This window comes from Anabas testudineus, chromosome 8, assembly GCF_900324465.2.
Source record: "Anabas testudineus chromosome 8, fAnaTes1.2, whole genome shotgun sequence".
Classification (NCBI taxonomy): domain Eukaryota; kingdom Metazoa; phylum Chordata; class Actinopteri; order Anabantiformes; family Anabantidae; genus Anabas; species Anabas testudineus.
This window is the reverse complement of record NC_046617.1, coordinates 8522869-8542455: the sequence shown is the minus strand read 5'-3', so window position 1 is coordinate 8542455 and position 19587 is coordinate 8522869. Positions and strand designations below refer to the sequence as shown.

General features: G+C 40.7%; 2 protein-coding genes across 2 annotated transcripts; both read right to left on the bottom strand.

Moving 5' to 3' along the window:
• Positions 1-2085: 2085 nt before the first annotated feature.
• st8sia6 (ST8 alpha-N-acetyl-neuraminide alpha-2,8-sialyltransferase 6) lies at positions 2086-7919 on the bottom strand. Its single transcript, XM_026356221.1, has 7 exons — positions 7159-7919; positions 5193-5267; positions 4998-5072; positions 4259-4403; positions 2928-3040; positions 2726-2818; positions 2086-2640 (listed from the first exon to the last, which is right to left on the bottom strand). Exons 1-7 carry the CDS (start codon positions 7257-7259, stop codon positions 2163-2165), a joined length of 1080 nt encoding a protein of 359 aa, XP_026212006.1. The 5' UTR covers positions 7260-7919; the 3' UTR covers positions 2086-2162.
• Positions 7920-13285: 5366 nt separating this feature from the next.
• On the bottom strand, positions 13286-16071 carry rpl19 (ribosomal protein L19). The gene is made up of 6 exons (XM_026357485.1): positions 15997-16071; positions 15504-15610; positions 14619-14741; positions 14284-14404; positions 13949-14059; positions 13286-13479 (listed from the first exon to the last, which is right to left on the bottom strand). Exons 1-6 carry the CDS (start codon positions 15999-16001, stop codon positions 13356-13358), a joined length of 591 nt encoding a protein of 196 aa, XP_026213270.1. The 5' UTR covers positions 16002-16071; the 3' UTR covers positions 13286-13355.
• Positions 16072-19587: the final 3516 nt, after the last annotated feature.

The window sequence follows — 19587 nt, the reverse complement described above, 5'->3', positions numbered from 1 at the left end:
ACCACAGAAAAGAAGAACTTTATTTTAAAACTGTCTATTCCAATAATTCTGCTCACTTACTTTGCAAATTTTAGTTTGGGTGATGTGATGCTATGTTCAGTCTTTGAAAGTTAAAATTCTGAAGTTCTATTTAATTTTCATATTTCCATCTTAAACCTAAATGTCTTTGTTGAGCAGCAAAAACTAACTTATTGATCTTTCCATGCTTTAAAATACTTTCACCTAGTTTTCCATTTGTCATCATTAGTGCCTTTTCAACAAAACTGCCTGCAGAATAGAAAACAAAAATTTAAATGGAAAGCATGTTTGTGTGAATATGTGAGAAAAAAAAGAACTCCCTGGAGAGACTAGCCATTGGGAACAAGCAGAGTACTGCAGCCGGATGTAAAACAAGGTCACTCAAGTAGAATGCCACAAGCAATGTCTACGATGGAAACTTGAGGCAGTCAGATATTTTCCCTAAAAAGAAAAAGACTTTTCAGTCCATTAATAGACTAATTGACCGGATGCCCTAATAATATAAATTTGGGAATGGGAAAAGAATATTAGTACAACAAAGACCTGAGATTTTCTTGGTCAATTTATGCCCCAAGCCAGTGAAAGCATCATCTGCCTGGTCCACATGGGAACTATGGGATGCCCTGTAGCTGAACATGTAGGAGAAATGAAGTGGAAGTTGCAGTAACATGTAGACAACTGATGTCTCAGCTGTATTAAATATGGAACAAATATGGAAAAAATAGGTACAAACTGTGCCATAAACTGGTCTCACGTGCTGTTTGTAGGTACATGTTGGAGTCTAATGACAAACCATGGTCGGTTTGGACACTCCATGGCTCAAAGAGGTTAAACATTGCAAACTATCACATCTGGTTTGCCTTCTTCAACAATGAATCCTGCAACAGATACAGACACAAACAACATTTTCTATTTTTCAGTGACTTGTTTGTTCTTTTATTTTTCCTGCTCATCTCATGTCTTTCACAGACAAAAAACAAACAAACATAAACAACAACAACAACGTCACAAACATTCACACGATTCTCAAATTGGCTCAAAGAGAGTTCTCAAGTTTAATCTTCTCTAACTCGTGCATTATTTTACCACATGACAAAAACGCCAATGAGCGATTGTCATTGTGTAAAGATTGGCTAAGATCTACCAAAATCTTGAATCACAGAAGGATTAGCAAAAAGTTGTCACTGATAGTTTGCACCCAAAGAGCACAATTCACAATCTTTTTATCACTTTATGTTAGGGTCACTTAAATCTGCATTGATTTTACAATTCTATTAAGTTCACAATCTAGTTTTACTTCGTATTATTTTATGACAGTACCAATTCCTATGTATTCACTGTGGTGATAAAGAGAAACACGGGCACGTCATAGAAACCTTTGTGAACAGAAACGAAATGAGTGTGTTCACTGGTTGTTCTTATTCTTTCTGCGGTGTCTCTTTTTTAGTCCTTGGCTTCCCTGAAAAGCACAGCCCACAGAAGGTGTTAGTATCACACGCAGCAGTGTCAGTTTTAGAGAATAAATACAGAACACATCGTCCTCACCAGCACCAGCCTTTTCCAGTATATCATCTGTGTGATAGAAAAGTGTGACTACCGAACTCTCGAGAGTTCACATTTTCCAAACTGACACAATCTGTAACGAGCCTTTTAACGGCAGTGTCAAAAGGCTCCACTTTTAGTATGCTGTGTTTTCATTCAATGTTTTTCGTGCCAGACAATCTTCATGGAGGTATTTGATTTTCCTAAAAATACATTCATTTTCTGATCTAAAAGTTCCCATAACAAGTTATTAATAACTGTCTAGTATAAGGCACTAAAAGTAGACTGTAAATAAGGCCTCACAAAGGCTTCCCATTTAAATTTAAATAATTCCCTCCAAACTACTGCTAGAACATTTATGGTAATAAATAGTAGTTGTTGCAGACACACTATAAGACTGTTTTAGAGAATGTTGTGATTGATGCTTTTTGAGTTTAGTGCAAATGTCTTGGCTGCTGATAGTCCAAGCATCCAGCTCACACTAATTACGTGTCATCAGCCAAAATATCACTGTTTAGTCGTTTTAAAATACGTGACTTCATCCTGAGGCTACAGAGAAGGCACTTTGCTCCCATGTTGCCTGCTGTCCCTGGGTCTCAGAGTTACTTTTCACCTGGATGACACTCCCCCAGGTGAAGCCTGAGCACCCCCTGACTGTGCAGCCGCAACAAGAGTTCAAACTCAGCTGGCATGGCGTGGAATTTTGTTTTCGTTTTTCTGTCATCATAATAGTGGTTGGTCAAGACATGGAGGTCATGTGGATGATTACTGAATGGCCAGAATCCATACAGGTGCACATCGGTACAGAGTTCAAGTGCTAAGCTAGCCATGATTAGGCCACTGCTGAGCCTCACTGCTCTCAGGCCTTGGGAGCGCCAGAAGAGGGCCAGGCTCTGGAGGTACTCAGGATTGAAGAACACAGGCCGAGTTGGGCTTTTAAAGTCCTCAATGGTGTAGAAAGCCCGCAAAGACACAGGAGTGTTATGGCCGTAGGAGAAGGCGGGAAGGAGCAGCAGGGAGTTTCCGTATCTGCGCAGGCTCTCCACAAATGGACGCCGTCGCGCCATTAGAGCGCCATACCTGAAAATAAACCGCAGATGTAAAACAAGAAGACACGAGGAACATTTTAGGGTGACAGAGGAATTCAGCTACTTTCTGTTCTTACTTCTCTATGAGGATGCTTGGGTTTGCTGTCACAAGGTCAGTTTTGATGCCCACGTGTTTCTCATAGCCATTATCTAAAGGAGGTAGGTTGCATCTGAACAAGTGACAAAGAAGATACAGACATGTTTAGTGCAGTCATTTTTAATTCTATTGGTTAATACTGCTATCTGTTTGTAGTCCACTACACATGACGCCTTTCTTACCTGATAACGAACTGAGCTGAATCTATCATATTTCCACAGCTGCTGTTGGTCAGGATCCCTCCGTTCCCAATAACAGCACATGTGTCCAGTGTTTTATTTGAGAAAGGATCCTCCTGAAATCAGCAGCAATGGAAAATTCATGACATTATGTCTATGTCATAGTCCTTGGTATAACATACTGTGTGTGACAAAGAGCAATATTGTATGTTGTTAATTCTCGTCAACTCTAAAACTGCTGGAGTGAGTTACATCTGGCACGATCATATGGACAGACATTCATGTAAACTACAATTTTACTGGTTGGCCAACCACAAGGCAGTACTTCGTGAAAATGAATCATCATATACTGAATATCTGTGATGCCTGAGGGTGTGGAGTGGCGTGAGAATCATTTCCTTAAACTGTATGATCTTACTTCCACATAACTGTGGAGAAGTACCACATTTTTGGTGCAGTACACCTAACATGCACACTGAGCCAATAGAAAAAAGAGGTCAGCCTGACCTCAGACCTGAACAACAACAGGCCAGCAGCATGTCACACATTTGTAATTGACAGATCACATGCTGTTGCAGGAATTTGACTGTGTCTCCCTCTGATAACGATAAGGAGAGATAAGAGTTTCCCAAAAGGTGAAACCAATTCAATCTTTTATTTCTTCCGTGTCAAAATGCACTCAAATACAACATATATACTCTTGTGGTTCTCTGTGCATGCTGTGACCTTTGAAATTCTATTTCTTTCCGTTTTTAGCCATAGCAGATGGTTGTGGGTATGGTGCATTTGGCTCATTTTGGTTCACTGACATCAGTAATCAAAGTTCACTTCAATCAAATATCTCGGTAACCATTTGATTGATCTTTTTAAAATTCTCCTCAGACATTCGTGGTCCCCCAAAAATGATTGATAGTCATTTAGTGATCCTCTGACCCTTGTTCTAGCTCCATCATGAGGTGATTTGTGATACGGAGAGAGCTATGTTGACAGCTAGATCGTGCTGAATGACTTTTGGTGATTCTCTGACGTTTGTCCTTTTTATCAACCGTTTGATTTTTGCTGTCCAGACTGAATTATCAGGACTACAAGGGGATGGAGAGCTACAACATTTGTTTTTCCCTAGGATCAATCCTACTTACTTTGGTGATGAGTTACTTTTCACCTAGTGCCATCATCAGGTCAAACATCTAGTTTGTCCAGTATTTTTGTTAAAGATATACCCTGTTCTGAAGTCGTGTGTATCAAAGAGACCACATATGAGTGGAGACAACTGATGGCAGAACATGCAGGAGCAAAGATGTGAAAACATTAGAAGAAAACAACATAACACATACCTTTGCAAAGGTGCTGAAAATCTCCGGGCTAACTTGGAGGCTTTTCCTCTTGTCTCCGTCGTATAAAAGCCTCGACCCCAGAGGAGTGTTGGCCTGGGTAATGATGGCCTTGTCATAACCATGGCACCTGCTGTTCAGCTGAGATCTGTGGAACCAGAGGGACTTTTTAAATGACACATAAAATGACTTTTGGTCAGTTTTGATGTTGATATCTGAATTGTCATTTTGTTAATTTAATACATTTTATTAATACATGTAAAGTCCATAAATGGACCAACAGACCAGTGAAAGTTTCAGGTGAAGTCCCTCTGTTTTACGCAGCAACTCACGTGATCTGAAGTGTGTGTGAAGTGTGTGGTTTTTTTTTTTTTAGACACTATGACCAACATTTCGTGTAAGTTCCTGTGCTTTAATCATTTCCATTTCTACTTCTCCTTTAAAGCTTTTAGCGGTTCTTGTTTCTGTGGATGGTGAGAAGTGAACTAATCCTCTGGAAGAGTTGGATTCTTAAACCTTTGACGCCATGTGCAGTGCATTTATTTGACTGACAGGCTTCCGATGTTTGTGATAAATGTAAAACTGTAAATCAGGTGCGACTCGTCTTCTGACCTGAGCTGAGGAGAATTATTTTACCTTTGGGGAATCTGCACATGCTGTTGTATTGTTGTTATGATAGCTCCTCCCTTTAAGAGGTGGCCAGTGGCAAGGTAGGTGTGTTTATTTGGAGTTTTGTTTTTACCTGAATTCACGATAATTGTCCTCCTGCCTTTTCCAGGTGTGAGAGTATTGTTCTATGACTTTGTTGATGGTCTCCCTGTGATACACATAGCAAAACAGACAGTTAGGTCCATAATCCCTGCAGCCCATATTGACTTGAATTGATGTAAGCAACAACAAAGTTTCTTTAATAAGCTGTGACGGTGTTGTCTCTTACCTGCAGCCTTTACAAGTGTCAGAGGGCTGTGGGACAATTTTCTTTTCAAGAGGTGGTCTCTGAGGTCCCACATTACTACGGAGTAAACATGAGAAATAGAACTTAATATTAAAAAGCAGAAGCCAGGGATAAAAAAAACATCTCAATGTGGCTCTGCTACAGCTGTTGTTGGGCTGCGTTGTTTACACAGGGCAGAGGATGATGTCTGAAAATCGGCTGTTATGCGGTATTGTTTGCTTTCACGCAGGTTTATGTTACATAAACCAATCCTCAATATACAGAGTAAAGTTAGTTGGGTGTGGTGATGCCCAGGATTAATGCCATGAGGTTTCCACCCATCTACACCACCTATCACAATACATCTGACACACATAATGTCGTTCACTAAACAAAAATGTGTGTATTTCATTTGAATCCTTCTCTCACACAGCAATGAGCTGATGCTTTTGATTCACATTACATTATATCTGCTGTGTGTTGTTTCTAAGTAGGCTGAACTACCATGGCTTGCCCCACTGGCTCACACAGTAGTCCTGACCCCAGTTTGTGCACCAGTTTATATCATAAATGTGTTTGCATCACTCTTAAATACACCCCATGCTCAAAGCAAAGCGCATACACGCAGCTGTTTAACCAGTCATTATAAGTCAACTAATACGTGGTTATCCATAAATGCTATGTAAACTTCTATCACTCTTTGGTAACACCTATAAACCCAGCATCACTACACTCTGCATTCAGGGATCTAAAGTAGCACTTGAAGATTTACAAACACTTTTCTGCATAAAAATGGTCTGAAACATGCATTCACACAAATCCTCATTGTTCTGTGGCTGCAGTCTTGTGTTTACATGCACTTAACCTGGTTACAATTGTTTTTTCTCAAGTAAGCTGATTTCCTTATTGTCATGTAAACAACAAAGCTGTTTCCTTAATTGGGGAAAATAATAAGAGAAAACTGATTTCCCCTGGTAGAGTTCTCCTGGGAAACTGCAATTTCTCGGTCATGAATACAAGCAACTGGGTTGCTAATTAGCTTGAAGAATGGTATTGATCATTACCCGCCTCACAGTAGAGTGATGGAGTTCAAAGTTCAAAAATAATTTTGCAACCCTTTCTGGCATGGTGAGCATCAACAATTCCTGTAAGGGCTGCAGAGCCGTAACACACTTCTCCAAACCTGTGCTGTCAAAATCTGACTCAAACCTTCATTCACCCCCGTTGAAATGTCACGCTGTCTGCGTGTGGTAATGTCTGCGCTGTGTGTTTGTGGAACAGTTATGTATGTTCTTCTCTTCCTGTTTTTTTCAAGTGTCCAAAACCTCGAAAGAAATCTTTGACACAGTTCACGGCAACGTGTGTGTGAAACCGTCTACGTGCTCAAACCCTGATGTGGCGGATTAAATGTCAGTGTATATGCAAATACAAGCTGTTTTTTTACTGTGACTACTCTTGTTGAGTGTATACAGCAACTCAAATTTCACTTCCAATCACTCTTTTAATGTCTTCAGTTTTACTGACTTCAGAGGGTATCTGCAATAAGCTTGTATGTTTTACTCTTATGCTAATTACGACCCTGAACCACAGATGCCAGTGGTTGTTCGTGAGATTGTATTTGCATGTGGCCAAAGAAAAGCTATGTCAGCCAGTTGTTTCACACTAATTAGATCAAAAGCAGCCATGTCCCTTTTTTTGTTAAGATGACATAAGTGGAAGAGAGGTGAGAAACGGCTGATAAAATGTGCAGAAAAGAGTGAGGAAGAAGTCCAACATGTTCCTGTTCTCCCCAACATCGTCACTGCTGAAGAAACCTTTTCTACCACCCTGTCCTATCAAATCATCGTTTGCCTCCACTAACGTGTTTCCACCGGATATAATACAAAAGCTTCCCCAGATGAACCAAAGAGACTGTACATGTGTGTGTGTGTGTTGTATAAGCAGCTGAGAAAGGTAGTTAAACACTTACCTGTTGTCGATTATGTACCAGATGAGGGTGCTCAGCAGGGTCAGCAAGCAGAGGATAGTGAACATCACAGAGAGGGCTGACCTCAAGAGCTGTCCCCTCATCCCTCCCCCCTTCCTTCTAGCGTCACCCACTGGCCCCCTCACCTTTCCGTCTGTCCCTCTCAGTCCTGCTTCTCCTCACTCCACACTAACTTGGCTCTTTATCTGCTTTCTGTCAAACTCCCTCTCTTGTCATATTTCCTATTCCCTCTCCGCTCTCCCCCCCCTGGCTGCACCTCGCACGCTCACTCTTTCAAGAGTGTTAATCTTTTGCCTGTCTGCTTTTTCTTCTGTTTGCGTTTACCTCATTTCCCTCCTCCTCCTCCTCCTCCTCCTCCTCCTCCTCCTCCTTGCCTCCTCACCCTCTTCCTGTGTGTCTCTCTGATTTTGAATGTTTCTCTCTCCCCCTTTTGGATGAGTGAAAGCACACCTCCTCACTACCAGTCTTCCCTTTCTGCTTCTAGTCCAGACAAGTCTTGTGTCTTCTCTCCACCTCCACTTTGTCTTTGCTCTCTTCCTGTTTGTGTCCAGGTCAACTGAGACGAAGCCGATTTTTTGTTGCTCCACATCCTACTTCAACCTCGGTTATGTCTCTCTGGTCCAACCATTCTCTTTGCTCGGTCTCTCGCACTTTTCCCATCCGCTCACACAGAAAAACTCACGATTCTACTTTTCACTGTAGCCCCAACGCTAGAGCTCTTTCTGTTCTCCGCCCCCATCTGAGAGCCCCAGCCTTCCCTCTCTGCTTTCCCTCCCTGCCCTAGCCATCCCCCGCCCACACCCCTTAAGCCCCTCTCCCCTTTGCACAAAAAGGAGGCAGTAACATGAGTGTCCAGTTCTAAATTAGCCCACAGTTTGCCTCTTGACTAGTGTGTGTGTGTGTGTGTGTGAGAGAGAGAGGAAACACGCTGAAAACCAATGAGGGGCAGAGCTGACTAGGGGCAGAGGCTTCCTTTCCAATCACAGTCACTCTTAATACCCCCAAAACTTCTACCTACACGTACACAAGCATTTCTTATTTCTAAGTCAAACTTTTCCAGCTGTTTCGACTCATATCCTCTGACAATAAAAGTCTTTTTTTTCTCAGGTCAAGAGTCGGGAGGCATTGAAGGGTCGAGAAAAGAGAAGTCTCATCTCAGCTCAGATGTGAATCATTGTCTAACACAGAAGCACTGCTGGCTAGATCAACTAACTTAAAGCAGACCGGAGTAAAGCAGAAAGTCTGAGGGAGTCAGACAGTGAGACAAAAAGCAGGAAGAGGTGGGGAGTAGATGTGCAGAGGAGCCATAACTCATCTGTTGTTTGGCTTTCATTTCAAAAGCTCTGTGTCATAGAAGGAGAATGAGACAGTGGAGGTAAGGCCATGAGGGGAGATCATGGGAAATATTTTGAGCATATGGGATACAATTTAACAATAACCACCCACACATAGATGGCCACACCCTGTTCCCTTGCATTTTTCCCTCTTGTTTTAGCTTTCAGTGGAAAGCACCAAGCTGAGCTCCTTGTAATACAGCAATGATGCCAAGTGCCAGCATGCTGAGTAAGCTGAGCTGTTCCACAGCAACACCATGCACACTAAAAATCCACAACAAAGACAGCAACAAAGAGACGTTGGAAAGTTTTTTTTTTATTTTGGCAGATGTCAGTGTTTGCAGCAAACCTGTTGGGATTGTTTGAGACTGCTTTGCTGTGACCAGACAGAGGCCAGCAAATGATCAATAAAGACGGCTGCGCAACTAATAAAATCTGCCTAACAGTGCTAATAGACACAGAGGGTTGTTAAGTAAAGCAAACACTACACTTAACCTGCATTTTACCTCAAACGCATTTCCCTTTAATGTTTGCATGAATGATGAGATGGTGAATCCAGAGAGCTGGGCCTCTCATAGAGAAGGTGTGATGTACATTTGCCATAGTAACGGGTTCACAGCCCACAAACTCAGCTGCAAACACATTTATAAATACAAAAAGTATTTTAAAAAATCCCCCGGATCTTTCACAAGCTGCAGCTCTCTGAATCTTCTACATTTGACTAGAATAGGTTCAGTTACACCACAAAGGAAATCTGTGAAAGCAGATGACTGCAATGTGCCAAATGACTGCACCGTTTTGCATCCTTTCCAAACTCAAGATTTAATGTTTGATAGACGAAGTCAGTCTCATACCAGAAAGTATCTCCTCCCTCATCACACCAGTATGTAGCCTGACCTGAAAAGAGATAACATGGTCACTTCCCCGCAGTGAGGCCTCAGGGAGAAAATGCTCACATGTGGGATTTGATGCATCATAAGACACTGGCAGGAATGTGAAAAAGAAAAGAAAAGAAATGTGGGAAAGGTGGCTTTCTCCAGGGTGGAACCTGTGATAATAACAAGGCTTTGGCCCAGACTAGTTGAAGAGGTACAGAAACCACAGATACAGATACCTTTCTCTCTGAGAGCCTCTTAAATCAAATATCCAGACTTTTCATTCTGCTGCCTCCCACGCACAGTCAGTCATTAGCTTATTAGAGACAATGCCATTTCCATCTAAAGACTGCATGAGCTAGTTAACCACATTAAAGCCAAACAAGTGATTTTTCAACATGACATTCATAATCTCGTAGCACAGGAGAGTTCACTGCAATCGTGCGGCTCTTGTGTGCCTGTAGGAAGCCCTCGGTCTCTTCCACTCAGCATAAATGAATCACACTGGAATTATTATCTCAGTGATGAATGATCGTTGTAATTAGAAGCAAACTTTTTCTGATTCACCAGGAGGAGGAGTCAGGGCTAATTCGACAAAACGATGCATATTCTGCCTAATATCGCATTTCAAATTTCAACATGTGTAAAAATCGGCAGAGGACGTCTTTAAATAAAGGTGAAGAGGCCAAATGTCCATCATGGCATAGCGGTGTGTGCATTGTCTCAGCTCCACTTGGTGCTTTAAAGTGCAAACAAGCCACGGTTCATCGTAAAGGAGGAGTGGGTGAGTAGCTACAGGGGGGAGCTACTTCCTCTCATGTGACGTGTAATCACAAGTCAGACAGAAGAACAAAGGTCCCATTGTCTCTCAAACAGCACCTTATAAATCCTCCCATCCCCCACCTTGTTCACGTGGACCCTCTATCCGGTGTTGATGATGAAGATCTTCCATACAGATTACACAACTATCTGTGAGAGACACGTTTTGCCTCCATCTCTGTTCAACAGCACTAAACCATGGGTGGTTCACTAGAAAACACAGTGAGCTTCCTGTCAGGTTTCATGCAAGTTTTTTTTTTTAAATACCAGAACAGTACAGAAGTCATATGCTGGAAATAACAACAGGCAAAACAGATTTGTCAACTATGTCTGTTACTGCTTTAGCAAAGCCCTCGGAGCAGAATAATTATTTGTTTCCACATCCAGTCTGACTTGAACTTGTTTTCTTTAGGTGATAACAGGTCTCTCACTTGTGTGACTACAGAGACCACGCTGAACTCAAGTGACACAGATCTGTTATGTGGCTGTCTGCTGATGAGTCAGCATCGCTATCATTTTGCTTGGGAAACATTTGTTCGCTCTGTTTTAGTATGAACTTGCCTGTAAATAAGTAGTAAAGGGTTTTAGTCAAAAAACGGATTTGCTGAAAATAACCAAACTTTCAAGAAACACAGAAGTGAGGAGCCAACCAAAATACATATAAGTGACTTTTCTTTTAGGGTGAACTATACAATGAGGAACTATGAGGACATAAAAAGTCACTGATGTCAGCGTCCACAGCACATGAGCTGTGTTTGACTTGCAGTCACACTTATTCATCAGCTGTTTAACTCCATTTCGTCCATCGGATGAGGGCTGACTGTCGATGACCAAGGAACATTTGGGCAGAAGGGTTTGTTTTGTGGGCTTTCTCCAACTGTGGATCCTGAAATATATCATCATCACCACCTTCCACCTCACTTGTGAAGGCTGTTACTGGTTCCATTGGGGAGGTGTGATGGAAGATGTGGGCCTGGGGAGGGCAGCGAGGGGGTCATATGTCAACAGCTGATCCCAGTGCATTCCACGGCTGCTTAGCATGAGGCTCTTTGCCCTGGTGCGTTTCTGTTTGAACTATAAACACCCTGTAAGTCTCATACGCCCTAATGCAAAACTGACTAATGAAAAACACAAACACACCTTGTGCACAAACCAGTGAACCTCTGGGTAGATGGTACACATGCAAACACTTAAGAGGGGAACATGCATAATTTACACTTCCTGCCATGACTGTAATGGACATGAGAGACCCTCCAATCCAAACTATTACAAATCCTTCTAGTATATAGTCCTTAATAGCTTTAATGGAGCAGGTCACTGTAGCTTGCAAGTGATATAAAGAAAAGAATGATCAGTGTATGGTATTGAGATGTGTCTGATCTGCCTCATGCTAACACATCTAAAAATGCCTTTAGGCACAGAGACAACAAAAAGTCATATCCTGCAGCACTATTTTTTTCTCAGAACTCATGGCTGCAAATGACACCAAGTAGCGCTGCATTATTGCACATGCAAATTTAGCAGATAGATGAACAGAGACTACTCTCACTGGCAGAGGCTGCTGTTCAGCTACTTCAGAGTTGTACAATGGAAACAACAGCAGACAACACTGCCCTTAGAAAAGGAAAACCAGCAACTAAAGCTACAACACATTGTGTCTTTTGAGACTGATCACTTAGAAACTAGGTTATAACATGACCAAGAGTGAATTAACACAATCTCAGGCGGACACAGTGATATCTCTGGAAAAGCTTTCACAAATCATATCTGTCCACACTCATGAAAAAAATTAAACATAAGTGGTACAGTAGAAGTACAGAAACTCATGCTCAAGTAAAAGTACAAGAACATGCCTAAAAAATACACACTTTCAAATTCACTTAAAGTACAAAAGTGCAAGTACATATATTTTAAACAGCACTGAATTTACTGCTGTTGATAAGTGTGCAAGTCCAGTCCAAATATGTTCCACAACTTACAAAGTTCAAAAAACTCCCGTTATTATTTTAACCACTGTACTGTAACCATTTGAATAATCTCAATGTGCAAATAGAAACTAGTAAGTAAAGCTCAACATTTCCCTCTGGTGGATTAAAAGTAACATAAAATGAAATACTGCAATACTGCAGTATAGTGTGTCACAATTGTACTGAGTAAATGTATTCACGTACATAAGTAACTTAACACGTCTGATAGTAACATATTTGCTTAATATTTAAATCAATTGTTGGATTTCCTGTAACAGCTGCAACCACTAGATGGCAACAGATCTTGAGAATAGTAGAATAATGCAAATGCACATACACACACACACACATATATATATACACACATATTATATATATATACACACACACACACATATATATATATACACACACACATATATATATATATATATATATACACACACACACATATATATATGTGTATATATATACTGTATATATATATATATATACAGTATATATATATATATATATATATATATATATATATATATATATATATATATATATATATATATATATATATATAATGTAAATCAGGTCCTCCTTACTTTCAGACATTCCTAAAAATTAAGTGAGACATTTTATTTATACTCTTAAGGACACTATATTTCTGGTTTCAGGAAGAGCTTGATAAAACAAACAGTACAATCAAAATTAAATGCATATTTACACAGCTACTTAAATTCATTTAGCTCCGTTTATAGTCCAGTCAAAAGGACTTCACTTAGGTTTTTAATAATATAAACAAATGTTTTGTAGTTCTCCAGCTCTTTGTCACTCAAATTCTTTCAACTCCAAGGTGACAGCACTGCTACACAGCACACGGCTCTTATTTATGGTACTTGTACAAGATAGTGACTGAAAAGCAGTTCACCTCAACCTCAACATTTAACACACAAACTAAATATTAGCTTAAAACCAGTTTCATAGGCTGGTTGGTGCTGTGAGAGAGAGCATTACGATGCGCTACACATAAACATACATACTTTGAACTTCACCTTTGATTTAAGAACTTAAAATATCTAAAAGTTCCTGCTCAAAAAAGGAAAAAAGTACAGGAGACCATCAGTGTCTTTATGTACACTTTTATTTTCAGCACTTGGCAGGTGGCAGAGTCAGGAAGAAAGCAAAGAGCCAGATTACTTCTTGGTCTCCTCCTCCTTGGACAAGTTCTTGATGATTTCCTCCTTCTTGGCCTGAAGACGTTCCTCTCTGCGCTTGCGGGCCTCCTTTGTCTTGGAGCGACGAGCCTCAGCCTGATCACTGCAGGACAATCAGAGAGAAGAGAGAAACAAGTGTTCATAACAATGATATTCATCACTGTAATCCAGCTACCGCAACTTTAAATACAAGTCATTTAATTTACATATCGGCACTGACAGAACTCTTCTCTCACCCAACTCACAATAAAGCTCAACTACCATTCACAGTACAACACTAGAGATATTAAATATAAATTTTCTTAAGTAACTAAACTTAAGATACATTCCCAGAGCGGTTTAGTACAAATTTCTATTTTAATTGAGAGCAAAAGCTCAAGTAATCTTGCAGTAGTCAAATCCATGGGGATACTCCTCATTCAGTCTTCTAAGATGTGCACAAACAACAGTATAAGCTGTGATGACCCTGATGGAGACTTTTAATTTAAATAAGTTCTAAAAATGAAAACAGCTCAAAATCTGTTTCTTTGGTTCAGAGCATAACAGGAAATTAAGTTTGGGTGTTGACTTACGCCAGGAGCTTCTTGCGAGCCTTGTCTGCCTTCAGCTTGTGAATATGCTCCATAAGAATGCGCTTATTCTTGAACACGTTACCCTTGGCCCTCAGGTAGAGGCTGTGGTACCTGATGGAGAACAGAGAGAATAAAGGTTATACGCATTTATTAAAACAACAAAAATTTAAAAGGGACTGGTTACTTCAAGTAGCTGCCAACATTTCATTGTCACTAAGCTTAGATTTAAAAAACATGTTTTGCCACAATTTACTAACCCAAAAAAATTGTTTAAAAGCAAAAAGTAACATTATTAATACAAACAACAACAAGAAATAGGTCAGTCATAAACCTACATGTGCCTGTCAATCTTCTTGGCCTCCCTATAGCGACGCAGCAAACGACGCAGGATTCTCATGCGGCGCATCCAGGACAGCTTCTCTGGCATACGGGCGTTGGCTGTACCCTTTCTCTTACCTGGGAAATTAGATTAGGAAAATATGTCAAACTTTATTGTTCTCTATATCTCCAGTAAGCAGGTAATGACTCAGAGAGACATGTGCAGAGGTTACTAAATAATTTGTTTCACATAGACTGTTCAATTTTTCAACTTGCCTGCTTCAAACCCAATAAATCTAACACCCTGTCAAGTCAAAATTGGCTTTAGCAACATGCAATAACTTCAACTTACCAACACCCATGTGTCTGCCCTTGCGGCGCGCCAGTGTGTTCTTGCGGCAGCGGGCCCTGGAGTGGACCGTAACAGGTTTGCGAATGATAAGACCATCCTTCACCAGTTTACGGATCTGCTGGCCTGGAGACAGAAGGCAAATAGTAAGCTACATGAGTACACTTTCTTCAGCACAAACTCTATGATGGCCTAACGGATTTTTACCCAGAAACTCATTAAGACGCACACAATACTGTAAACATGAGTTCACACAAGTACAGTTTGATTCACTACAACAGTCAAGCAAGAAAAGATTCTGTGACTCCACTGTAATGCAATTACAACCAGTGGCCCAGTGTAACAATGTACTGTTAAAGTTATGATCTGCTGACCGTTTTGTTAAATCTGTGGTTTATCACTTAAATGTGCACAGTAGAAATTCATTCATTTAAGTTTTTAATTAATTAATTAGTGAAATAGTCCACTATTACTCAACCTGAAACACAGTCTGCGGCTCTTATGGAAATGTAACTAAAGCATAATCTAAAAAATCGTATTGTTAGTACTCTCAAACGTAAAAGACTTGGTTATCAGGCATTTCTGGGGGCTAGTCCATTCACTGTATTACACAAAGGCCTGAACACCTCATCCTCGGGCACTTTGCTTTTGAGTACCATCCAGACTGTCAACATTAGCACTTAAAATAAACAGTAGGCCGTTTTGATTTTGAGGTTTAATTTGAACAACAAGCTCGTTCCCTGACAACTCTATTAAATGTGCAGTCCATTCAACATAGGCGCTGGATTTGTGTCTCAACATTAGTGGTTGTCCAAAGCTGGGGCACATTTAAATGATTGTGGTGAAGTCATCTAACACATTGAGGACACAACTTGTTGATCTACTTACGGGAGTTGGCGTTGGCGATCTCATTGGTCTCATTTGGATCCAGCCAGACCTTCTTCTTGCCGCAGCGCAGGACGCTGGAGGCCAGCCTCTTCTGGAGCCTGAGCATGCTGCAGGACACACAGACAACGCATCAACTATTTAATCAACTATATCTGTATCCAAAGCTCTATCAGTCTCCATGTCACACAACTAGTACACTTTACAGTGGACTCAACATTTTGTAAAAACTGTATCAGTAGCTAAGAAGCTCTTAGCAACTCGGCTAACATTTAGCTAACTCCCGTCCAGGTTGACAACATGGCCTCTCCGTCAGCTACATCGTGCCACAGAGAGCCGCGTAAAAATATAGGATTTTGGTTTTGGAAACTTGTGTACATTTTATGTATAGATAAAATATGATCTCAAGTGTCTTAATAGCGTGACCCGAGGGTAACACAGGTAATTTTGTATGGTTAAATGACAACTTTTATTGTGCCGTCGGCTGTAGTCCTACCTCATGGCTGCTACTTCAGTAGGAAAAGGAAGGCTTGCGAGACGGACTGGAACCTACCATCATGGCGGAGAGACCATCTTTGAACACGAAAAAGCTCAATGTTACTCCATTTGACATTTTAAGAAACTTACACATTCCTCTCTGATGATATCTGTGCTTTTACCCATCATGATGATCTGATACAGGCGACGTCAATCTGGAGTTTATTTAAACTTTTTTTAAATATCTGAACTCCCCCTCACATTAGAATGGTACTGACCGGTACTTTTGCAATGCATTGTGGGTGAAGTAGTAATGAGTTGAAGTCTGACATTGAAACACATGAGGGCGATGTTGAGACCAGAAACATTATTCTAACAAACCTTTACACACACGATCGTGTAGTTTTGGGATTTGTTGACCAGAGTTTGAAATGGATTAATGGAAATATAATAAAAATAAAATAAAAAATGATGCATAGTAATGAAGTTTCTAAATACTGACCAGTTTTGTTCATAGAATTAAAACATTAATTAAAAAACTATAGTGCAGTTAGATGTTATAACATCTATTAAATAATATAGAGTTCCAGACTATAGAGTACTTTTATAGTTTAATATTATTTATAATTAGTATATTATATGTTTTCTGCTTAAATCAATAGCCTGGTCTAGTATACAGTATAGATTTTGTCCATTATTACACAAGAGATATTCTTGTGTAACCTAAGTTCAGCATTAGGCAAAAGCTATGATTTACTTAATTGTATCTCCTGTAATACATTAAGTATTTTTGGTTTAGGAGTGGGCTGACATTTAATCTATCTATATCTAAGCTATAGTAATTGCCTTTAACACGTAATTAAACTGGGTACTGTCATTATAACTCTGCTGCAGTCTCTAGAAACAAAGCAAGAGCAAGATAAAAGTTCATGTTCCCAAAATGTTGCACGAAGCGAAAGAATCTTGATACTGTAAGTGATGGACTGTGGAATTCAAACTATTAACAGCGCAAAATCGCTCATAATGATGAATTAATAATATAAAATTAACAATAACAAGTCTAGTGATGTTTTGGGGGACTGCAATGCAAGATTCAGGGTTGTAAAAACAATGTATGACCATAAAGACCATGTAAGAGGGAGATTCAACTGTGGGCTTTTGAATGGTTTCTATTAAAAACAATACATGTCAGCGGTGAGTGGTTTAGTGAGTGGCTACATTTGTAAAAATAGCTGGTAACTGGTACATTACCATCTGACTGGATACTTATTAAGGTTGCATCCTCGACTCTCTAGCAGCAGCCCGTCACCGTGGCAACGCTACACACTCACAGTGTGGGTGCATGAGGAGCACTTGTGTGACTTTTCTACCTTTGGTAACCCAGAATACAAACTGAAATCATCATCTCCAGGCAAAGTACAATCCAAAGTGCTGGATCACCTCCTACCACAGCGTCAACAGACACCGCTCTCCTCTCTGCAGAGGAATGTGCTGAACAGAGAACATCGACAATAAAACCCTTCACATCCATCCATTCATCCATCCATCCATCATCCTAACCGCTTTTCCTTTCAAGGGGCACAGGGGTGTTAGAGCCAAGCCAAGCTGTCACTGGGCAAGAGGCAGGGTACATCCTGGACAGGTCACCAGTCTTTTCATATATAATAATAATAGATGTGCTGGAGTGCTCAGCTAGTGACTTCTGCACCAAGCGCAAACGGTCAGATCACCTAGATCAGGTCATCTCATGAGACACATGAACTACTCCAAAGACCTGATCATAATTAAGCTACTGTGCATGTTTAAACCCCTTGCAAATAGTGCATGTTCACACACAAACAGGCACAAACACCATCCCCATTTGACTGAAGTTTTTCTTGTGCACTAAAGAAAAAGTGTCTTGCCTCAACAGATTCGAACAGAATTGCTAATTTGCAAATCAAAAGCTAATTAGCCTTACCAGAACATAGTGACCCAAAGGAATCATATAATTCAGCGATTAAACCTTAAAAATAATTTAGTAAATTCATGTGCAGAGGGGCGTAATGTTGTGGATACATATAACCCTAATATAATACAGTACTTCAATTAATGCTGATTGCGTATAGTGAATAATTCTGTCTTTGCAGAATATCTGCTAGATTCCAGTTTAAAGTTGACTGTGGTACACTTTGACATATTTTCATGTATCATGCTAATATGTCTGAATCCAGTTTCTTAGTGAATTATATTTGTAATTAAAGTACATCTCTGTCCTTCAGTTAACGGACTCACGCCGTCGCACAAGAGGTCAAATTAATAGACAGATTTATTGTAATATTTAATTGGGCAAAAGCATTGTTGCCCTTTGGGTTCATATTGAAGTCACGGAAAGTGGCAAAGAAGACCATCAACTAAATGCCATGAATGGGAAGTGAAGAAAGCCACCACTTACCTTGGACGGCTGCACAGACGATAAAAACAAAACTCTGTGTTCTGCTGCTGAACATTATGTTTTCATTGAGGAAGATGCTGACCAGCTGCTACAGGGTCTCAGCTATCCTCTTTTCAAAAGCACACAATGCTTCTGTTCCCCTGCTCGTCATTTTTATTAAATGTTTTAGAATAACCATCAAGGCCTCCTCCTACCCAGCTCACCGGAAGCACGAAACAGAGGACGACCTCGTGGGTGCCCGTTTAACGGCAACGGCTCTGATCACAATGTCACGCAGGTTTCCCTTCAGAGGGAGTTCGTCACCAACTCTCAGGGTGATTTCTATGAGAGGTGGAGGTGGATGAATCATCCCCTTGTTTATACAGGTCCACTTAATTCAGTCAGTTTCAATGTCATTTATTCTCTGTGACCTCAGTATGTAACTGTTTTAACAGACGTGTTTCAAAAGCTGCCTTCATCTAAGAGTCACACTCAAACTGGTTTATGAGAGTCCTGGGCGTCACACACCAAGGTTATTATGATTGATTTAATTTTGTATGTCTCTCAGCTGATCAGGACTCAATGTTTAAAATACCACAAATATCACCAATCAATTTGTTTGTTATGTCTTTAATCACTGGCATTAGAGCTTCGTCCACACTTTGTCCTGACTTTCGTCCACTTTTAACTTTTCAACCTTTGTTTTTAAGGTCTTTATCCACAAAGGGAAAGGTCCCTGACAGCATGTACTTCTGCCATTCAAACTCTGCTTCTTCTGACCCAGGTAATCAACCCTATTCCCATCTGTCACTGGGTCAGCACTACATCAATCATAGACCGGGGTCCCTGGAGCTGGTAGAGTTAGGTGTTTTTTCCTGGAGGCCACATGGGCAGGAGCCCCCTCTTCATCAAATCATGGAAACCTCAGATACTGAGCCTTCTGGCTGCAACAAACTAATTGTGAAATTGAATCATTCTCGCCCTCTTTACAGCCCTGGAGTTCTGGTCTCTGGATCCCAGAGCGGGGACCAGTGGCTCTGTGTGACCGTGTGTCGGTCTCCCTCATCTGTGGTTCTCCCATCAGTCGATAAGTGAAGGTGGGGTCTGTTCACTGGGGCGTGGACCACTGCTCCCAGCTGGAGCCTGCTGAGCGCGCACAGGGCGTCAAGTTAGCGACAGAAACATGAGCCACTGCCG

Coding starts and splice junctions, on each gene's coding strand:
- st8sia6 (XM_026356221.1), bottom strand. CDS start 7,259: ATGAGGGGACAGCTCTTGAGGTCAGCCCTCTCTGTGATGTTCACTATC. Junction 5,268..7,158: donor TGGTACATAATCGACAACAG/GTAAGTGTTTAA, acceptor TTTACTCCGTAG/TAATGTGGGACCTCAGAGAC. Junction 2,819..2,927: donor TCAGCTCAGTTCGTTATCAG/GTAAGAAAGGCG, acceptor TCACTTGTTCAG/ATGCAACCTACCTCCTTTAG.
- rpl19 (XM_026357485.1), bottom strand. Junction 14,742..15,503: donor GATCGCCAACGCCAACTCCC/GTAAGTAGATCA, acceptor TTCTGTCTCCAG/GCCAGCAGATCCGTAAACTG. Junction 13,480..13,948: donor GCTCGCAAGAAGCTCCTGGC/GTAAGTCAACAC, acceptor ATTGTCCTGCAG/TGATCAGGCTGAGGCTCGTC.